Source organism: Prinia subflava, chromosome 8, assembly GCF_021018805.1.
Source record: "Prinia subflava isolate CZ2003 ecotype Zambia chromosome 8, Cam_Psub_1.2, whole genome shotgun sequence".
Lineage (NCBI taxonomy): Eukaryota > Metazoa > Chordata > Aves > Passeriformes > Cisticolidae > Prinia > Prinia subflava.
In genome coordinates, this window is record NC_086254.1 from 6216416 (window position 1) to 6233612 (window position 17197).

General features: G+C 50.5%; 1 protein-coding gene across 1 annotated transcript in view; it reads left to right on the forward strand.

The window, feature by feature from the left end:
- LRRC75A (leucine rich repeat containing 75A) overlaps nucleotides 1–14296 on the forward strand; it is a 58218-nt gene extending 43922 nt beyond the window's left edge. Inside the window, exon 4 of the mRNA XM_063402567.1 lies at nucleotides 12166–14296. Within this exon, the coding sequence (XP_063258637.1) occupies nucleotides 12166–12751 (586 nt within the window). The 3' untranslated portion in view covers nucleotides 12752–14296. The remainder of the gene's footprint in view (nucleotides 1–12165) is intronic.
- The last annotated feature ends 2901 nt before the right edge of the window (nucleotides 14297–17197 follow it).

Below are 17197 nucleotides of genomic sequence, written 5' to 3' on the forward strand. Positions count from 1 at the left end.
TCACTGTCTCCCTCGGAATACATTAAACATCCAGGGGTGAAAATCGGGATGAGGCCAGCCTGCTAAAATCACTACCCTGCACCTGGCTCTGCCTGGGGACACGATTCCAGCCCACGGCTGGACCAGCGAGGGTGGAATCCTGGAATCTCCCTGTCCCAGGAATCTCCCTGTCCCTGGAATCTCCCTGCCCCTGGAATCTCCCTGCCCCTGGAATCTCCCTGCTCCCGCTGCTGCCAAGAGCCCGTCAGCATCACAAAAAGCAAAATCAAAGCTCCCGAAATTGCTGTGAAGCAGGGGCTGGGAGGGAGGAGGTGTTTCCCAAGGGAAACCATCCCCTGGGGATATCCCGGCTCCTTTCCCGGCTGGGGTAGGAGCGAGCCAGGGATGCAGCAGGGAGGATGGGGGCAGCGGGCACCAGCTGAAGGAATAGCAAATATTCTCCTTGTAACTCCAAATTTACATCAGATAAACCCATTTTTTCTTTATTTTCCCCCACAATTCCCATCGATGCTCCTGCACGTAACGAGGAAGAATTTCGGGTGAAGCAGCTCAGTTTAAATGGAATTAAATGGGGTCAATCTGGACCTAAATTCGTGGAATTTTTGGCTCTGCTGCTGCACTGCAGTAAGCAGAGAAACCCCAAATAGCCACACCAGGGTGACTTTCTGCACTTTCAACCCCGTTTTTTGTTTTACAGCTCCCAGCCCTCACTTGTGCAAATCCCCAGCGCTGGCACATGGAAAGAGCCAGGGGCTGATCCTTCCCTCACTTCTCCTGGGTTTTCCAGGGGGTTTTCCTTTTCTTTGCCACTTGTCCTCTCTGCTGGTGACACCTGGGGCTCAGCCTGAACTCCTTTCACCCTCTGATGTGAAATCATCAGAAATCACCTCGAAAATAGCAGGAAAATTAATAATTTGGGACAGCTTTTGGAAACGTGGAGGCTCCGTGAGGCTGTGGCAGATTTAACCCCTGGTTGCCTGAGGGTTGGATGTTCTCCATGGCATTTGGCATCCAGGTGCAAGAGACCTGTTAGACCAGAAGGTGTTTGGATTTAGTGAGGAATTTACAGAGGTTGAGCAGCCTAATTTTGATGGTAGGAAAGATCTTTTAGCATCCCACTCCTGATTTCATCGGGGGCACAAAACATTTCTGTCCTGCAGGAATGCAGGGTGCTGGGCTTTCATGTCAGCACTGCCTGCTTGCATTGCTTTACAAAGGAGAAAATAATTTTTAAAAACTGAGTTTTTCGTGGTGGGAGAAGCCCTTTGGAAAAGAGCAAGGGAATGTTTGTGGCTGGAAATCCTCCTCTGCTGTGGCAGCTGGTGGGCGAGCCAGAGGAGCTGGAGCTCCTGCAACAAACGGTTCCTTCAGAGCACCCAGCACAAATGCAGGGGTGGGAGGAGGCTGCAGCAGGGTCTGCTGCTCATTAAAATCCCATTTCTGTGTGTGTGTGTGTGCTGCAGCTGCTGCAGGAGGGCAGGGAATGTCTGGAGCCTCTGGGATGTGTGTGTGGGCGATCCCTCCTCCCTGTGTCCATGGGATCTCATTCCATGGACATTCCACGCCTGTCCCAGGGAGCAGAGAGGGCAGAGGATGTTACAAAACGCTCAGAACTCAGTGATTTGGGGGTGGTGGTGGGAGTTTTCCACTTTTTGCATCTCTCTGCTCTTTCCAGCGTGGCCTGAGGCTCTGGGTGTGGAGAAGAGCAAAGCTCTGGCTCCCGGGGGATTTTCAGGTTGGGAAGCAGAGGGATGCTGAGGCCAGAGGTGGGACCTGCATCCCTCAGGAGGACGTGGGTGTGAGGCCTTGGGAGGGCTGGGCTGGAACAGAGACTGGGCAGAGCTGGAGAATAAAGCAGAGATTTATTGAAAGGCCTTTAGGGTGCACCTTGGGCAGGACAAGAGCCTGGCCAGGGCTGCACCCAAGGTGGACCCAAAATGGTCACAAAAATGGACCCAAAATGGTCACAAAATGGACAAACAGTCACCAGGTCTCACATTTTTCTAAGTTTTGGTCCATTTGCACATTGGGGTTTAATTGTCCAATTCCAGCTGCAGGCTGTGAGGTCCCATCCTTCTTGTTCCTCCCTCCAGCCACCCTTGTTTGTGCTGTTGGGCTGAAAGTTGTCCTTGGTCCTCAGCAGGACAGTTCAGGGCACACATAGAGGGGAAAAAAAATGAACTTTTTGAGGTACAAATAAGGAGCTGGGAGAAATAATTGGATGTGATTTTATCCCAGGAATGCCCTTTTCATCACCTCTGTCCTCCTCACCTCGCTCTCCTCCATGGCCACGGGGCATCTCTTCCATCTGCCAGTCTGGGACTCTTTGGACCTTTTTATAGCTACTCAAGATGTGACTTTTCTCTTTCTCTTATGGCTGGGCTGGGAGCAAACCCTGATTTGCCCTGTCAGTTCTTCTGTTCCCAGTGCTGCTCCACACGAGGCTGCTGCCCCTCGAGTTTATTCCCTTTGGCACGAGCCTGGCTGCAGGCACAGCCCCTGCTGTGCTTGTGCCCTCTGATGGGCTGGGTGACTCCCAGACTGCTCCTTTGCTCTGTGGAAAATCCATTTCCCAAGATATCTGAACAGGAACAACATATGGGGCCGGTGCTTTGCGTGTGCCTGGCTGGGATTTTTTTTGTGGAACCCAAACCTTTTTTTTTTTTTTTTTTTTTTTTTTTTTTTTTTTTTTTTTTTTTTTTTTTTTTTTTGTGGGTTTGGGTGGGATGGGCAGGTTAAACCTGGGGTTAAATGTGCCCAAGCACATTTAAATACACATAAATGTGTGTTTTCTCAGAAAAAAAAAAAGGGAACATCCCAACCCTCTGAAGCTGGGATGCATCTCCCTGGAGCTCCTCGTTGTGTAGAAATTCCAGTGGATCTCAAAACAGCAAAAATGCTGTTTAATGTGTGAACATCCCCTCTGGCAGCCCCAGGGCTTTGTGACCGTGCAAAAACCCTGGTGGAATGTTTTGTCCTGCTGGGAATGGGGTGTGATGCTGGAGGGGAGAGGAGCAACAGGCCAGCAATCATCCAGCACAGGCTGAGTGGGAAGAAGGGAAGGATTCCATCCAGCTGGAGAGGGATGTCTTGAATGAGAGAGGAATTGGGGAAAAAAAAGAAAGAAAAGAAAAAGCTGTGTCATTTTAAAGTCGATCATGTCCAGCACTAAGAGGCTTTGGTGTTAAATAATTCTCTTTTCAGGCTAGTGGGGCATAAATTCAGGATGTTAGGCAGGGAGGGATGGACCTGGCAGTGCACAGGGATGTCCTGAGCTGCTCCCAGCTCAGCAGCCCGAGTGTGCCAATAAAATAGAGGCTGAAAACAAACCCAAGGAATTCCTTTTCCACCCAGTTCTCCCGGCTGGGTGATGCTGAAGGGTCTAAAGGCACAGAGAATGCAGGGCAGGCCATTAAACAGCACAGCTCGGGCTCCAGAGGCTTGGAAGGAAAATGCTGTGATGCTTCTGGTTGAATTTAAGGAGTCAGAGACCTTTGATAAGGGGTTAAACTGTGAGCAGATGAAATGCCTGGTGTGGGGGGAAAGGTGAATGCTGCAAATCCGGGAGAGTAAAGATTTGTGAGGGCTGTGGTTGAGGAATAATTCTGCAACGTGTGGCACTGGCAATTAAAGGATCTGCCCCCATCATGGGATCGTTAAGGCTGGAAAAACCTTCTGAGATCAAGTCCACCACTAAGCCAAGAACAAATCTCCTTCTCTTTTAAATGCCTCCAGGTACCCCAGAAATAACTCCAGGGAGTCGTTGTTGATGATATTCTGGGGAAATCTGATTTTTTCCTGGGCCTGTTGGAGTGGGAGCTGTGGGATCTGCACAGTCCTGTGTCCTGGAAAAATGGAGCAAACCACACCAAGCTGGTGCTGAAACCACTCCTTGCCACTGAGAGCTGTCTGGCCACCAGATCAGCAGCTTTGGGGTGGGAATAAATTCTTTTTCCAGCTGAGTTTGGCTGGCGGAGAGGTTATCCCTGCCCACGGAGCTGGCATTAACCAGGAGCTGCACTTGAAGCTGGACTGTAAATAATTCATGGGCAGTGAAATGCCACCCGGGCGGGTGGCACAGGGCTGGCACATGAAGGGACTGCAGCTCCTCCTCAGTGTAAAAGGAGCCCTTGCCCTGCCCCGTGTCTGGGCTGCCCCAGGATTGAGAACTCTTGACCCAAACTCAAAGCACAGCTCCCCCCACACTGCTGAATACTGACCCTGGCAAAGGCTCCAATTGCTGCTGCTCCTGCCAGCCAGAAATGCTGGGAAATAAAGCAGGAACAAACCTGAGGCTGGGATGAGGTGATTCAGAGCAGCAGGACATCACTCCTCACTGATTTTTCCCTCACAGCCTTATAAACATCGGGTTTTTAAGGCACTACCTGGGATTAAAAACCTCGATGATTTTTCCCTCACAGCCTTATAAACATCGGGTTTTTAAGGCACTACCTGGGATTTAAAACCTCGATTTCGAGCCACCTTCATTCTCCTCTTTCCTGCCTCATCCTGCAGCTGACTCAAGGCATAACGGGGTGGTTTTCCTCCCCTCCCACCTCCTTGCACTAGGGTGCTTGTGCCTCCTTAAATGTGTTTTTTAGTCAGGTGCTTAATTAGAAAAGGCCTTGACGGTGAAAAGTGTGAGGTTTTTAATTTATTCTTTTTGTAATAATTACCCCTCTGCTCCTGGGCAGAGTGGAAATGAGATTTTCCACGGACACATGGCAGGGATTATTTAAATCCATCCCCTCCACTCCAGGAACCCACCGGTAGAAATTGTCATTGAGCGAGGGAATCAGCTGGGAAAACAACTCATCTGCCCAGCTTGGAAGTCGTCCAGACACTCTGTGATGATTTTTCTTGTTTCAAACTGACGCTGACTCCTTTTTTTGGGTGGTGAGAGGCAATTTGGGGCCTGGATGCTGCTCCTTGGGGAAAGGCATCACTCCCCAGCAGCGGTGCCCATTTAATCCCCAGCCAGCCCAGCCTGGCTGTCACCCCGGGCTAGATTTCCCAATTAAGACAATCAAGCTGGATGATGAAGCTTTGATAGGCGCTCTTTACATTTATTTCATTTCCCCAGCCCTTTCAGGCGGTGAATGAAGGTGTTTAGTGAGCTCATCCATCACTTTAACCCAGTGAATTCCCACCTCCCACTGCTGCTGCAGCTCTCTGTGAATGGAAATAAACGCTTTAAAATAACAAATGGGGGCTGTGCCATCGCCAAGGATCTCTGTCTGTCCCCTGAGTGTCCCCATGGGTGGCACAAACTGGGCTCAGCCCCTTCCACTCCCACCCTTCATCCTCGCACACCCCTTGGCTCCTGCGAGATGGGGTGAAGAGCCAAAAAAAAAATTCTGGAGCATCTGAAGCACAGAAGGTTCTTTTGCATCTCAAAAGGGGCTTTTGGCACCTCCGGGAAAAGGTCCAAAGCCCCTGGACACGTTGAAGCTTTTCCAGGCGGTGTTTTGACACGTCCCAGTGTTCACCCCAAGGCCGATCCCTTTTGTCCAGCCCAGGGTACCAATATGTTCCTGCAGGTGTTTTATTCCCTTTTATCCAGGATTAGCGCCAGACTGGGTTTTTTTTTGGGATGAATCCACCCCGGTGTGCTCTGGGGAATGAGGATTATCCCTTGGCAGCTCCTGCCTGGCAGAATCTGGGGCCAGCCCTCTCCTGCTTTCATCAGCTGCTGGGCCCTCCAGTGGGGCTCCTCATCCCAAAAATGATGAGCTGGAGACCTGGGGGGGAAAAAAATAAAATAAAAATGTGTTTTGACACAGAATAAAATAAATGTCTGATCATATGGGCAAATGGTTTGGGGAAATTCGTTGCTGGGCTGATCCTGCCAGCGCCGTTCCTTGAACAGGAGCACAGCGACACAAACCCATCACTGGTGGGGCAGAGAGCAGGAAAAAAAGCAAAATATTTGCCTTTGGAGGGCCTGTGTTGGAGCAGGGCAGCCAAACAGGCAGCCAGGGGAAAGCCAGGGAAGGTTTTTTGTGGTTTTCCTGCTTGTCCAGCAGAATTTGCTGTGCCTGGGGGAGCTGGGCACAGAGCAGGATCGCATTGCTGGGCAGCTCCACCTCTGCTCCCTGCTCTGTTTTCATCTCTGGGGGGAGCTGGAGGCCGAAATCCCCCCCAGCAGCAGGGAAATAACCTGAAAAAGCAGCGGAGTGCTGGGGGAACAGGGAGTTTGCTTTGCTGCTGCTCCTTGCCCGGGTTTTTCCCTTTGTTTGGCTCTGCAGGAACGGCTGCAGTTACTTTCTGCGGCCCCTGGGCTCAGGGAAAGGGATTTTAAAATGAAATAACTGCACCAAAACCTGTGCCCAGCAGGAAAAGCAACGCACAGGGTGCCAAAAATTCAGTTTCAACCTCAGCTGCAGTTACAGAGGAGAGGGGTGCTGGGGTGTTCTCTCATTGGGACAGAAGATTAAAAAGCCACCCCAAAAAATCCCTTTTTCTTCTGAAGCCAGGCCCAGGGAAGTGGCAGTGGGTCGGGTTATTCCTGTTATTCCTCACTGGAGGGGAGCCGAGGGTACAATGGTGGCTCTGTTCTGAGGGGGACCCAGTATTTGATGTTAATGTGAAGCAGATGCATCCCAGGGTTGGAATTTCCAGGGCCAGGAGGGTGTGAAGGAGCAGCCCCGCTCTGCTCAGGGCTCCCAATCCCAGGGATCCCATCCCAGCCCTGGGAGCACCCAGGATGGCCACAGGAGCAGGGTGTGCTTGGCCAACTGAACACCTGTGGGTTGAAAACCAGGAAAAAAAGCCCTTTTTTCGCTTGGTAGATGAGAAAATTCTGATTAAAAACTGGCCAAAGGTCAGGTGAGAGGCTCTTGGCTGCCTCACTGTGTCCATCTCCTCGTCCTTTGGCTGCTGCAGCCGAAACCTTCTGGCTGTGCAGCTCCTCCAGCACAAATCCCTGGATATTCTTTGGGATGTTCTGGGCTCCCTGACCCCCTGGATGTGGCTGGAGGCCACCAGCCCCACCTGGGACACCACAGATCCATCCAGTGTCCCTGTGTGTCCCAAACCAGCAGAGCCCAGGGTCAGGAGCTGGAGTTTCCATCCCTGAGCGTGGCAGGATCCGTGTTGGGCTCCACTTTGGACACTTCCTTTGGTGGGAAGGGCAGGATTTGGCTTGGAACAGGGACCTGCCAGGGATTAGAGAGGGGGAAAAGGAAAAATAGGGGTGATGGCAGCTCCTGGCTCTGGAAAAAATCCGTTCCCAAGGAGGGAGAGGGACAAGCAGGACCCTGGGAGCCGGGCTGGCGGCTGCCTCTCGTGCTCTGGCTCTCATCAGAGCGAGAGGGGACCTCAGCCTGCCTAAACTCTTCCAAATGTGATCTGTGCTCCAATAAAATAAACATTTTAGGGAAAGCCAAGCCCCAGGCACACATTTTGGCAGCTGATCACTCCCTAATTGCAGGAAGAGCAGTTGGGAGAGGGGTTTTTTTGGGGGGTTGCATTTTTTTGTTGTTGTTTTTTCATTTCTTCGGGTTGGTTTCTGATGAGAAAACTGGGCTGGAGGATCAGAGCTGAAATTTCTCTCCCCACATCTCCCCACCGCCAAAAATCCTGGGTTTTTTCCCCTTTGTGTGAATGGAATTCAACTCCTTGCAAGGACCAGGAAACACAAACAGCTAAGTGAGAGCCTCAAACCCTCAGCGAGGGCCTGGGTGACACAGGGAGCTCTCCACACATTTTTCCTGGATTATTTTATTGTTTGTCAGCACCAGGGGCAGATTTGAGGGCTGGGAGAGGGTTTTGGTGGGCAGAGGTGAATCGGAGCTGTTGCCTCTCAAGCCTGGCTGTTGCCTGGGTGTTTCCCCTATCCCAAAATTCCTCAGGCTCTGGAATGGGATGGAGATAATCAACACCAGCCCCGGGTTCCATCTGCAAACAGACCCCACGTGGCAAAGCTCGCTTTGTGCTGAGGGGACAGAGCAGGGGCAGCCACACTCCCCCCTCACGTTTGGGGTCACATCCAGCCTGTGAACGGGGCCACTCCTTCCAAAAATCAAACAAAGCAGCAGCAAAACCAAAGGGAGAGGCTGGAATTATGGATTTTAGGGAAACCTCCATCCTGCCTTTCCAGAAAAGTGCTGGAGTCCTGGCCAGCACTGCTGCTCTCCATCCCTCTCCCTTTTCTGTTTCCTCCTCTTCTTTCACTTTTTTAAAACATCTTGGCAGTCAGTTCTGTGTTTTTATGAGCAAATTATTAGGAATTTCTTTTCCCGTGGCCTCTTCCCTTTGGACACTGAGGGCTGCAAATGCATTTAAAGATTCTTTTCCTAACCAGCCCAGCTTCCTCTCTCCCTAGTGGGGAGTTGCTCATGTAAATCCAATATGATTTGGGTATTTTTGTATCTACCCAATCATAAAAGTCCCTTTCCAAGAGTCTTTGCAGCCTTTTTTTCCCCTCCTGTGTTAGAATTTGAAGAAAATGCTGTTTGTTTTATGGCAAACTCTCATTTATTGTAACACAAATCCTTATTTCGGGCCAATTCTCTTCCAGGGAGTCATTTTCAGAAGCAATGAGCCCAACATGTTGTTTTCCTTTGAATTCCTGATTGTTTTTCTCTGAGTATTTGTGCAAATTGCCTCTCCTGCAAATCCAGGTTCTATCAGCTGGAGTAGAGTTGGAAAAATTCCAACAGTTTTTGTATAAAAACAGAGGTTTAGGAGCAGATTGTGTCGTTGGGAGGATGATATAAATATGTTTTATTTTGGGGAGGTGGGATAGGAAAGTGGAGCTCTCCAACAGCAGGACACTTACCTTTTTTTCTCTTTTTCACCAAATTAAATAGAGGTATCATTATAGCAAAGCATTTTGATGGCTCCCAAGTGCTTATTTTCAGCATTTTGTTTAGCAGGAAATTAAAAACAAGTTGAGGAGGGAGAAAATGATGGTTCTGAAAGAGGGCAAGAACCTTTCCCTTCCCTCCCCATCCCAGTCCAGGCTCCTGGGTGCAAATGAGCTCTTAATTGTCCCTGCTGGAGATACTGATCAGGTGGGGAGAACAGGAATTAATTTTGTGAGGTTTCATTGGCTTTGAAAGGTTTCATTGGGTCCCTTTGCTGAATGGCACAGGGACACTGAGGGGCACAGTGGGACTGGGGGGTGCAGGGGACAGTGGGGACAGTGGGGACAGGAGAAGGGGACAGTAGCATTAGGGGGGGACAGTGGCATGAGGGGGGACAGTGGCATGAGAGGGGGACAGTGGCATTAGGGGGGACAGTGGCATGAGGGGGGGACAGTGGCATTAGGGGGGACAGTGGCATGAGGGGGGACAGTGGCATGAAAGGGGGACAGTGGCATGAGGGGGGGTGGCATTTCCATGGGATCATCCAAGAGGCCAGGCTGGGAAAGCCCTCCCAGGTCAGAGTCCAGCACTGGGGGTGTCACTGTTCTTGGGTGACTCTGTGAGGTGACACTGCCCTTTGGGGTGACACTGAGAGGTGACAATGTGCTGTGCAGTGACACTGCTCTGTGAGGTGACACTGCTCTGTGGAGTGGCACTGTTGGGTGACACTGCTCTTGTGTGACACTGTAGGGTGTCCCTGCTCTATGAGGTGACACTGAGGTGACACTGTGGGATGTCACTGCTCTGTGGGATGTCACTGATCTGTGGGGTGTTCTTGCCCTGTGAGGTGACACTGTGAGGTGACACTGTGGGATGTCCCTGCTCTGTGAGATGACACTGTGGGGTGACACTGTGGGATGTCACTGCTCTGTGGGGTGTCCCTGCTCTGTGGGTGACCCTTCTCTGTGGGATGTCCCTGCCCTGTGAGGTGACACTGTGGGATGTCCCTGCTCTGTGAGGTGTCCCTGCTCTGTGGGGTGTCACTGATCTGTGGGTGTCCCTGCCCTGTGAGGTGACACTGTGGGGTGACACTGTGGGATGTCCCTGCTCTGTGAGGTGTCCCTGCTCTGTGGGGTGTCACTGCTTTGTGGGGTGTCCCTGCTCTGTGGGTGTCCCTGCTCTGTGGGGTGTCCCTGTCCTGTGAGGTGTCCCTGTCCTGTGAGGTGTCCCTGCTCTGTGGGGTGTCCCTGCTCTGTGAGGTGTCCCTGTTCTGTGAGGTGTCCCTGCTCTGTGAGGTGTCCCTGCTCTGTGGGGTGTCCCTGTCCTGTGAGATGTCCCTGCTCTGTGGAATGTCACTGCTTTGTGGGGTGTCCCTGCTCTGTGGGGTGTCCCTGTCCTGTGAGGTGTCCCTGCTCTCCAGTGTCTGTCCCTTTGTCCCACAGGCCTCGGTGAAGGCCTCAGGGCTGCTGGGAGTGGCCAACCCTCAGCCATGGATAAAAATCCCTTTTCCTTGCTGTTTTGTTTCAGGATTTTACCTTTTTTTGTTGTTGCTGGGGTTTTTTGGGGTGACTCATTACATCCAGTAATGTTTTGCTGACATTTTTGTAAATAGTGTTCTCACCAGGTGTCTGTATAAATTTCTTGCTGTGATTCCTCACTCTCTGGGGCTGCCTCTTCATTTTCCCTGAGCTGTTCCTTTGCCCTGCAAGGAATTGGGCTGAACATCCCAATTTTCCTACAGAACACGACGCACATCACGATTTGAGAGCAGTGCCGTGAATTTAAACCAAGAGGAAACCCCTTTCTTTTAATTCCCTTTGATCTAAACATCAATATTCCTGTTTATGACAACGTCTTCTGATCTGATTCCATGGGAGAGAGCTCTTAGCTCAGCGTGAGCGTGGATAAATCAGCATCCTGCCAATGTGTGAGCTTAGTGAAGGGCTCTATTCCCAATCCTGGTGTTATATTGGGCAAAACCCCAGCTGGGGGGGAAAAAAAATCAGTGTTTTCCCTATGGAACAGCCTTGTAAAATGTGAGGATGAAACCAAGTGGGTGTAACTGATCCCCCACTAAAGCCCAGAGGGATTTGTTTAATGGGTAAGATTTTCCTCCTGAGATTTGGGGCCGTTCTGGGGCCAACTTTTATGGCAGGGCTGGGAGCTTTTCCAGCTGTTTGTTAACATAAATACCCCCTTATTTCCACGAGCTGGCTCAGAATAGCCACGGGAGTGTTTGGATGAAATCCTGTTTGGGGTTTGTTTGCTTGGTTCCCCAGGGACAGGAGGGCAGAGCCTCCCCCAGAACAAGCCCAGGGCTGCTCTGACCCGGGGATTCAGGGGATTTTTTTGCTCATCAGCAGGGTGAAAAGGCAATTTGTACAAGAGGATCAATCTGTTCCAGTGGGTATCAGCTAAATCCCTCTCAGGGGGAAAAGGATAGAACCCCAGTGAGAAATCCCCTTTTTCCCTGGCTGGCAGAAATCCTATGCACTCTCCGAGGGGAAAAACAAACATCCAGCAATACTGACAGCAGCTAAAAACAAGAAAAAAACCAAAAAAGAGCTGTCCTGAGGCTGTCCCCATTCCCCCTTTGTTATCTCCTGAACCTTGCTTATTTAAAACCACACCAGACATCCCACAAGAAGTTACAGGAAAAAATGGATAAAACTAGGATCAAACCCTGGCTGTGTTTTAGCCATGCAGTTCAATGGTTATCAGTGATTCACAGGGAATTCTGGCCTTTATTTGAGAGAGAGATGGGAGTGAGATGCTGCTTTGGTGGTAATATATATTACTATATATTGCTATATATTACAATATTCTAAACCCTTAAACTCTAAGGGTTTAGAATATAGTAATATATATATTACTATATATAGAGAGTGATATGTATATTTTATATATAGTGATATATATATTATATATAGTGATATATTTTTTATACATATATGTGATATTACACATTTCTATTTAAATTACACACCATATATAGTGATACATATATATATATAGATATATATAGATATATATGTGATATTAGACATTTCTATTTAAATTACACACCCACAATCCCAGTGCTGTCACTCAGTTTTGGAAGCCTGTTCAAGGCCTCAGGTTAAATGCAGTGTTTGCTTGGGGGTCAGTGCCTGTGAGCACAGAAAATCTGAAATTCTCAGTGCCCGGGGTTCCAACAGCTTCATTTGCAGCACTCGAGTGTGTCCAATTTATTGGGAGAGCCTCCTCCCCACACCTCAGGGAGGTTTTTGGGGTCTCACAGCACAGAAAGACCAAAATCCTCCATGCCCCGGGTTCCACCACGCTAACCCCGCGTGGCCCTCGCCTGTCCCCGCAGCTTGAAGGCCGTGCTGATGGGGAAGCCCCAGGACAACACCGTGGACTTGTCGGGCATCCCGCTGAGCCTGAAGGACGTGGAGAGGGTCACGTCGTACCTGGAGCACAGCTCGGAGCACATCGACACGGTGGAGCTGTGCTTCACCGAGCTGACGGACGAGGTGCTGCTGCAGCTGCTGCCCGCGCTGGGCGGGCTGCCCCGCCTCACCACGCTGGCCCTCAATGGCAACCGCCTCACCAAGGCCGTCCTCAGAGACCTCACCGAGACCCTCAAGGACCCCAAGAAGTTCCCCAGTGTCACCTGGATTGACCTGGGTAACAATGTGGATATTTTCTCGCTGCCCCAGCCCTTCCTGGTCAGCCTGAAGAGGCGCTGCCCCAAGCAGGGCAATTTGCCCACCATCCTGGAGTTTGGGGAGGGGCAGGTTGGGGATGTGGAGGGGCAGGAGGGGCTGGGGGGCAGCCAGGAGGATGTGAGGGCAGGGCTGGGCCGGGCTGGCGGCGCTGACTCAGGACAGACAGACAGAAAGGCCGAGGCTGGGGAGATCCCCGGCTCGGAGCAAGGCGCTGCCACACCACAGACATGATGGCCAGCCCCTGGGTGGGCACCTTGAGCAAGGATGGCTTCACACCTCAGAGCTGAGGGGGTCTGTTCCCACTCCTGGATGCTCCAGGAGTCCCAGCTGCTGCCTTCCCCCTGTGCCACGAACGTCAGCGATTTTCTTCTCGAAGAACACATAAAAGTGATCACGTCGGGTGTTTGTATCTCCTCCAAGCCAGCCGGGTGTTTTGAAGCATTAGTGGTGTGCTGTGCTTTTGGCTCTCTCAGAAATGCCTCTCCAAGGGGCTGCCAAACCCCCGAAGGGCAGGAGAAGGGAGCAGGGAGGCTGTGCAGGGAAGGGCTCCCTTTCCTCGGGGCTGGATCATCTCAGCTGCTCCCCCTGTGATGGACAGACAGCAGCCACCCCAAAAGGTGGGACAAACCTTCCATCCTTCCCACTCCTGACTTCAGGAATCACTGCTGTGGCTGCTGAGACACAACAAAATCCTGCTCACACACAAAGCAGGGGTCAAAATCCTGCTCACACACAAACCAGGGGTCAAAATCCTGCTCACACACAAACCAGGGGTGTTCCTCTCAATATTGTGAGCCCAGCCCGGAGCGGGAGCTTTGTTTTCCTGGGGCAGGGTTAAATCCCAGCCTGCAGCGTGCCTGGACAGCACCCTCAGCCTCCAGCCTTACCAAAACCAGGCTGGCACCTGTGCCTGCCCAGGATTTCTTCAGTAAAATCCAGTTTCCTACCAGCTGTAAAAAATCCCGAGCTTTTAATGGGAGCATCTGCTCCATTCTGGGAGGGACACACAAATCCTGGAGTCAGGGCTCTGGAGCATCACTGACAAAAAGAGACCACGGTACTGAAGGGTTAAAAAAGGTAAAACAACCCGGGGTTCATCCCCTCTCTCACTGCCACACAGCCAGCTGGGATTTAGAGCCTCACAAAGCCTTGGGGTCACTTGGCCATGGCTGTTGTCCCCTGGGCCAGAAGTGCTTTGTTTCTAAAAGGTTCCAGTTTTTTCTAAGACAGGGCTTTGGGTCTGACTGTATTTTTGCTGGGGAATGGATCACCCCAGAGCAGCAGTGCTGGAATGTGCACTTTGGCTTTTTGGAACCAGAACTTCATTGGATCCCAAACCTGAGGGAGGGCAGGAAAGTGAGGAAAACTTCCTCTTCTTCGTGTTGCAAGGAGCAGACCTGACTCCCTTTGCAGAGGGAGCCTTTCTCTGTCCCTTCCCCTGAGCAGCTCCCAGCAGTGACTCCAGCTTGGCTTTTTTTGGGTGCAAACAGACTTTTGGTCCCATTGGCTCTGTCCATCTTTCCAGAGGGGCTTCAGGCTGCCAGTGCTTGTTTGTCCTCCATTTGCAAGAAGGTAACTTAGAAAAAACTCTGCAACTTTTAATACATTTGGCAACATTCAGTATGATTTGCATGTATCCAAGCCTTTTTTCCTTTTTTTTTTTTTAATTCTAACTCTTTCCAACAGGCATGAAAAAAAAATTTCCAGTGAATATGGAATATTTCTGTTTGAAATAAAGGAGCTATCCATAAACAAAATAAATGATAATGTTTAATAAAGACCCAGTATTGAATTTTTCCTCTGTCCAGGTTGAATGCCCAGGAAAAAAACAGAGGACAAGGCAGTGCTGAGAGCTGCTGGTCTGGGTTCTTCAGAGGGCTGGAGAAATAAAGAGCTCAGTTTATGGGCTGGATTCTTCAAGGTGGACATAAAGTGGACACAGAAGCATCACAAAAGAATCTTTTAAATTTTAAATAATGCCAGTGTGTAAAATAATGTGGGAGAAAGGAATGCTGAGAGTGGGGTAGTGCTCCATGGGGTGTTTATCTCCAATATCAGTGCACTGAAGGAAAGGAGGCTGTTTATTTGCAGCAAGAGCTCTGTCCCAGCAACAAACCACGGGGGCCAAGGAGCTGGGGGGAACATAGGGGGATTAATCAAGAACAAGATTTCTCTTTGCAGAAAAAAAAAAAAAAAATAAACTGCAGCAATTTCTTCTTTCCACCCAGGTACCTCAGCACTGGGCTCCCCTCCTCCTCAGGCACAGCTCAAGCCCCTCTGCCTGTTTAAATTGTTTAAATCACAAGCTCCTTGCTGCAAGGTTTTTATTCCCTGCTAAGTATTTGCACGGGACCTGAGGAGCTGCCTGGACCCCCCAGTTCACAAATTCACAAACCAGAGGTGCTTTGCATTTAGAGTGAGCTCTGCATCCCTAATTCCTGCTTTGCTCCATTCCCTCACGGACAAAAACCACCCAGGAGGCTGCTCCTGCCACATTTCCCCTCCAGCTCAGCTTCCACCTGCTGGGAAACACATCAGAGCATGGAGAAAACATTTAAATATCTCCAAAAGGAGATCCCACAGCCTTTGCCCTGTGCAGGTGTTGCACTTCTTGAGCCACCTCTGCTCCCCTGGTACTGACAATACCCCTGTGCCCAGTGAGGATTGAGCCCTTCTGAGACAGAGAAAGAGCTAGAAAGGGCTTTTTATCAATATATCTGTGCATGCTGGAGGATGCAGCAAATTACTTCCATGGAAAAAGGGGAAAAAAAAAAAGCAAACAGAGCTGTTGGAGAGAGAGTTGGTTATAAAAGCTTTGGCTCATCAGTGCCCTCCTCACAGCGTGGATTAGTTCAATTATCCACTTAGTGCACTTCAGGATAATGATGATCCTGTGGGCTCAGCACTGAGTGGGGCTTGCTTGGGTTGGTTTTTTTTTTAAAGAAAGCAGAGTGAGATGCTTCCCTTCCCAGCTCATCAACATCAAAACAAGCTCAGGGCTCACTCCATGTGTAATCAATGTTCCCTGGGCTACACAGGGCTGCTGCTGCGGGTCAGAAGCTTTTAACTGGCCTTAGATGGAGGATTCAAGGACTGAAAATCGCTGCTGTTAGAATATTAAAGCAGAATGAGGTCATTTCTTGTCAAGGAAGGGAAGAAAGGGCCACCATAAAATAAATAAGGCATAAAACGCCTGAGCCTGGCTCGGTTGGTTCTCTCCCCACCAGCATCACAGCTCTGCCTGGGCATGAAGCAAAGCAGTCTGGAGAGGAGATTTATGCCCTCAGCAACAAAAATGTAATTGGAAATCATTCTGTGCAGATTGAGGAGCCCACAGCGAGGGGAATGGGAACAGCAGGCAGGGAAGGAGAGAGGGATGAGAGAGGCATGAAAGGGCTGGTGCCATGCTCTGGAGAGCTCCCTCCAGCTGGGTGACCTGGGAGGAGTTTGCACCCAGCCTGGCTGTGTTCTGAAGGTGGTTATTCATTTAAAAATGAGGGTTACATTCCCAGAGGATGGTTGGGAGCAGGAGAGAGGGCTGGGAAAAGTCACCCTGAAACAGGGAGTGTGTGTGAGAGCAGAGAGACACAAAAACACTGCTGGAGATGTCCAGAAGCTCAAAACACTTAGGCCAAAAGCACTGCTGCTGCTCAGGGGCAGAAGTCAGCAAATGTTGACCCAAAATTGCCCAAACACCAACCTTTCCTAGAGAAAGAGCCAAAAAGTGACCTAAAGGATTAAGGGGACACCAGGGGAGGCAGCAGTGGCCGGGGGCTGCCCCAGGCAGTGCCACCACGCTGGGTTATCCCACCACAACCCTTTGGAGAGGAGCAAAAACCTCCCAGGGCTCCCCCGTGGTTCATCACCCCTGGTTTGAGCAGCAGCAGGAGGTTTGTGAGCTCACGCTGAGGAGCACTCATGTCCTGGAAACACAAAGCCTCCCCTGCTCCATTAGCTGGGATCTGCTATTGCCATGGAAACTAATTGACCTTATTAGCAGAATTCATCAAAGCTTCGGAGAAAGGGGTAAAAACAAGTGACCCAACCTCTGCAGCGAAATGTCCCTTGGTGAGCAACAGATGAAATCTCCTCCCACTTCTCTGGTGCAAGGATGTCACCCTGTGATCCCACATTTCCTCCGCTCCAAGGGCAGTGGGGTTTTTCTCTGCCTGGGGGATGATTTCCACCAGCAGGCTGCACAGAGCAGGAGGACAGGAGCTTTCCAGCTCTGTGAAATGTCTTTGACAGGAAATGCTGAAGGACAGAGCCACCCCTCATAGTGCTCTGCCTGCTTCCAGCCAGGCTCCAGTCTCACTTCCTAGGGGGGCCCAGCTCCAGGCACATTAACATTAATTAATAATCATGAGTAAATGGATGGATATCCCCAGGCTGGACAGGGCTTGGAACAACCTGGATTAGTGGGAGATGCAGAATGTTGGAATGAAATGGGCTTTAAGGTCCCCTCCAACCCAAACCATGCTGGGATCTGTGTTTCTATAAAACGTTAGCTCTGGGTTTGTTCTCAAGGAGGAACACAAGAGCTTTGCTCACTGGAGAAATCCTGGATCCCCAGCTGGCGCTGCAGGAAAGGTATTTAGTAATAAAGTGTCATCTTTTTGTGTGACAACTCCATCAGCCCATGGCTCAGTTACCCTGATGGATGGGGAGCTGGAGGTG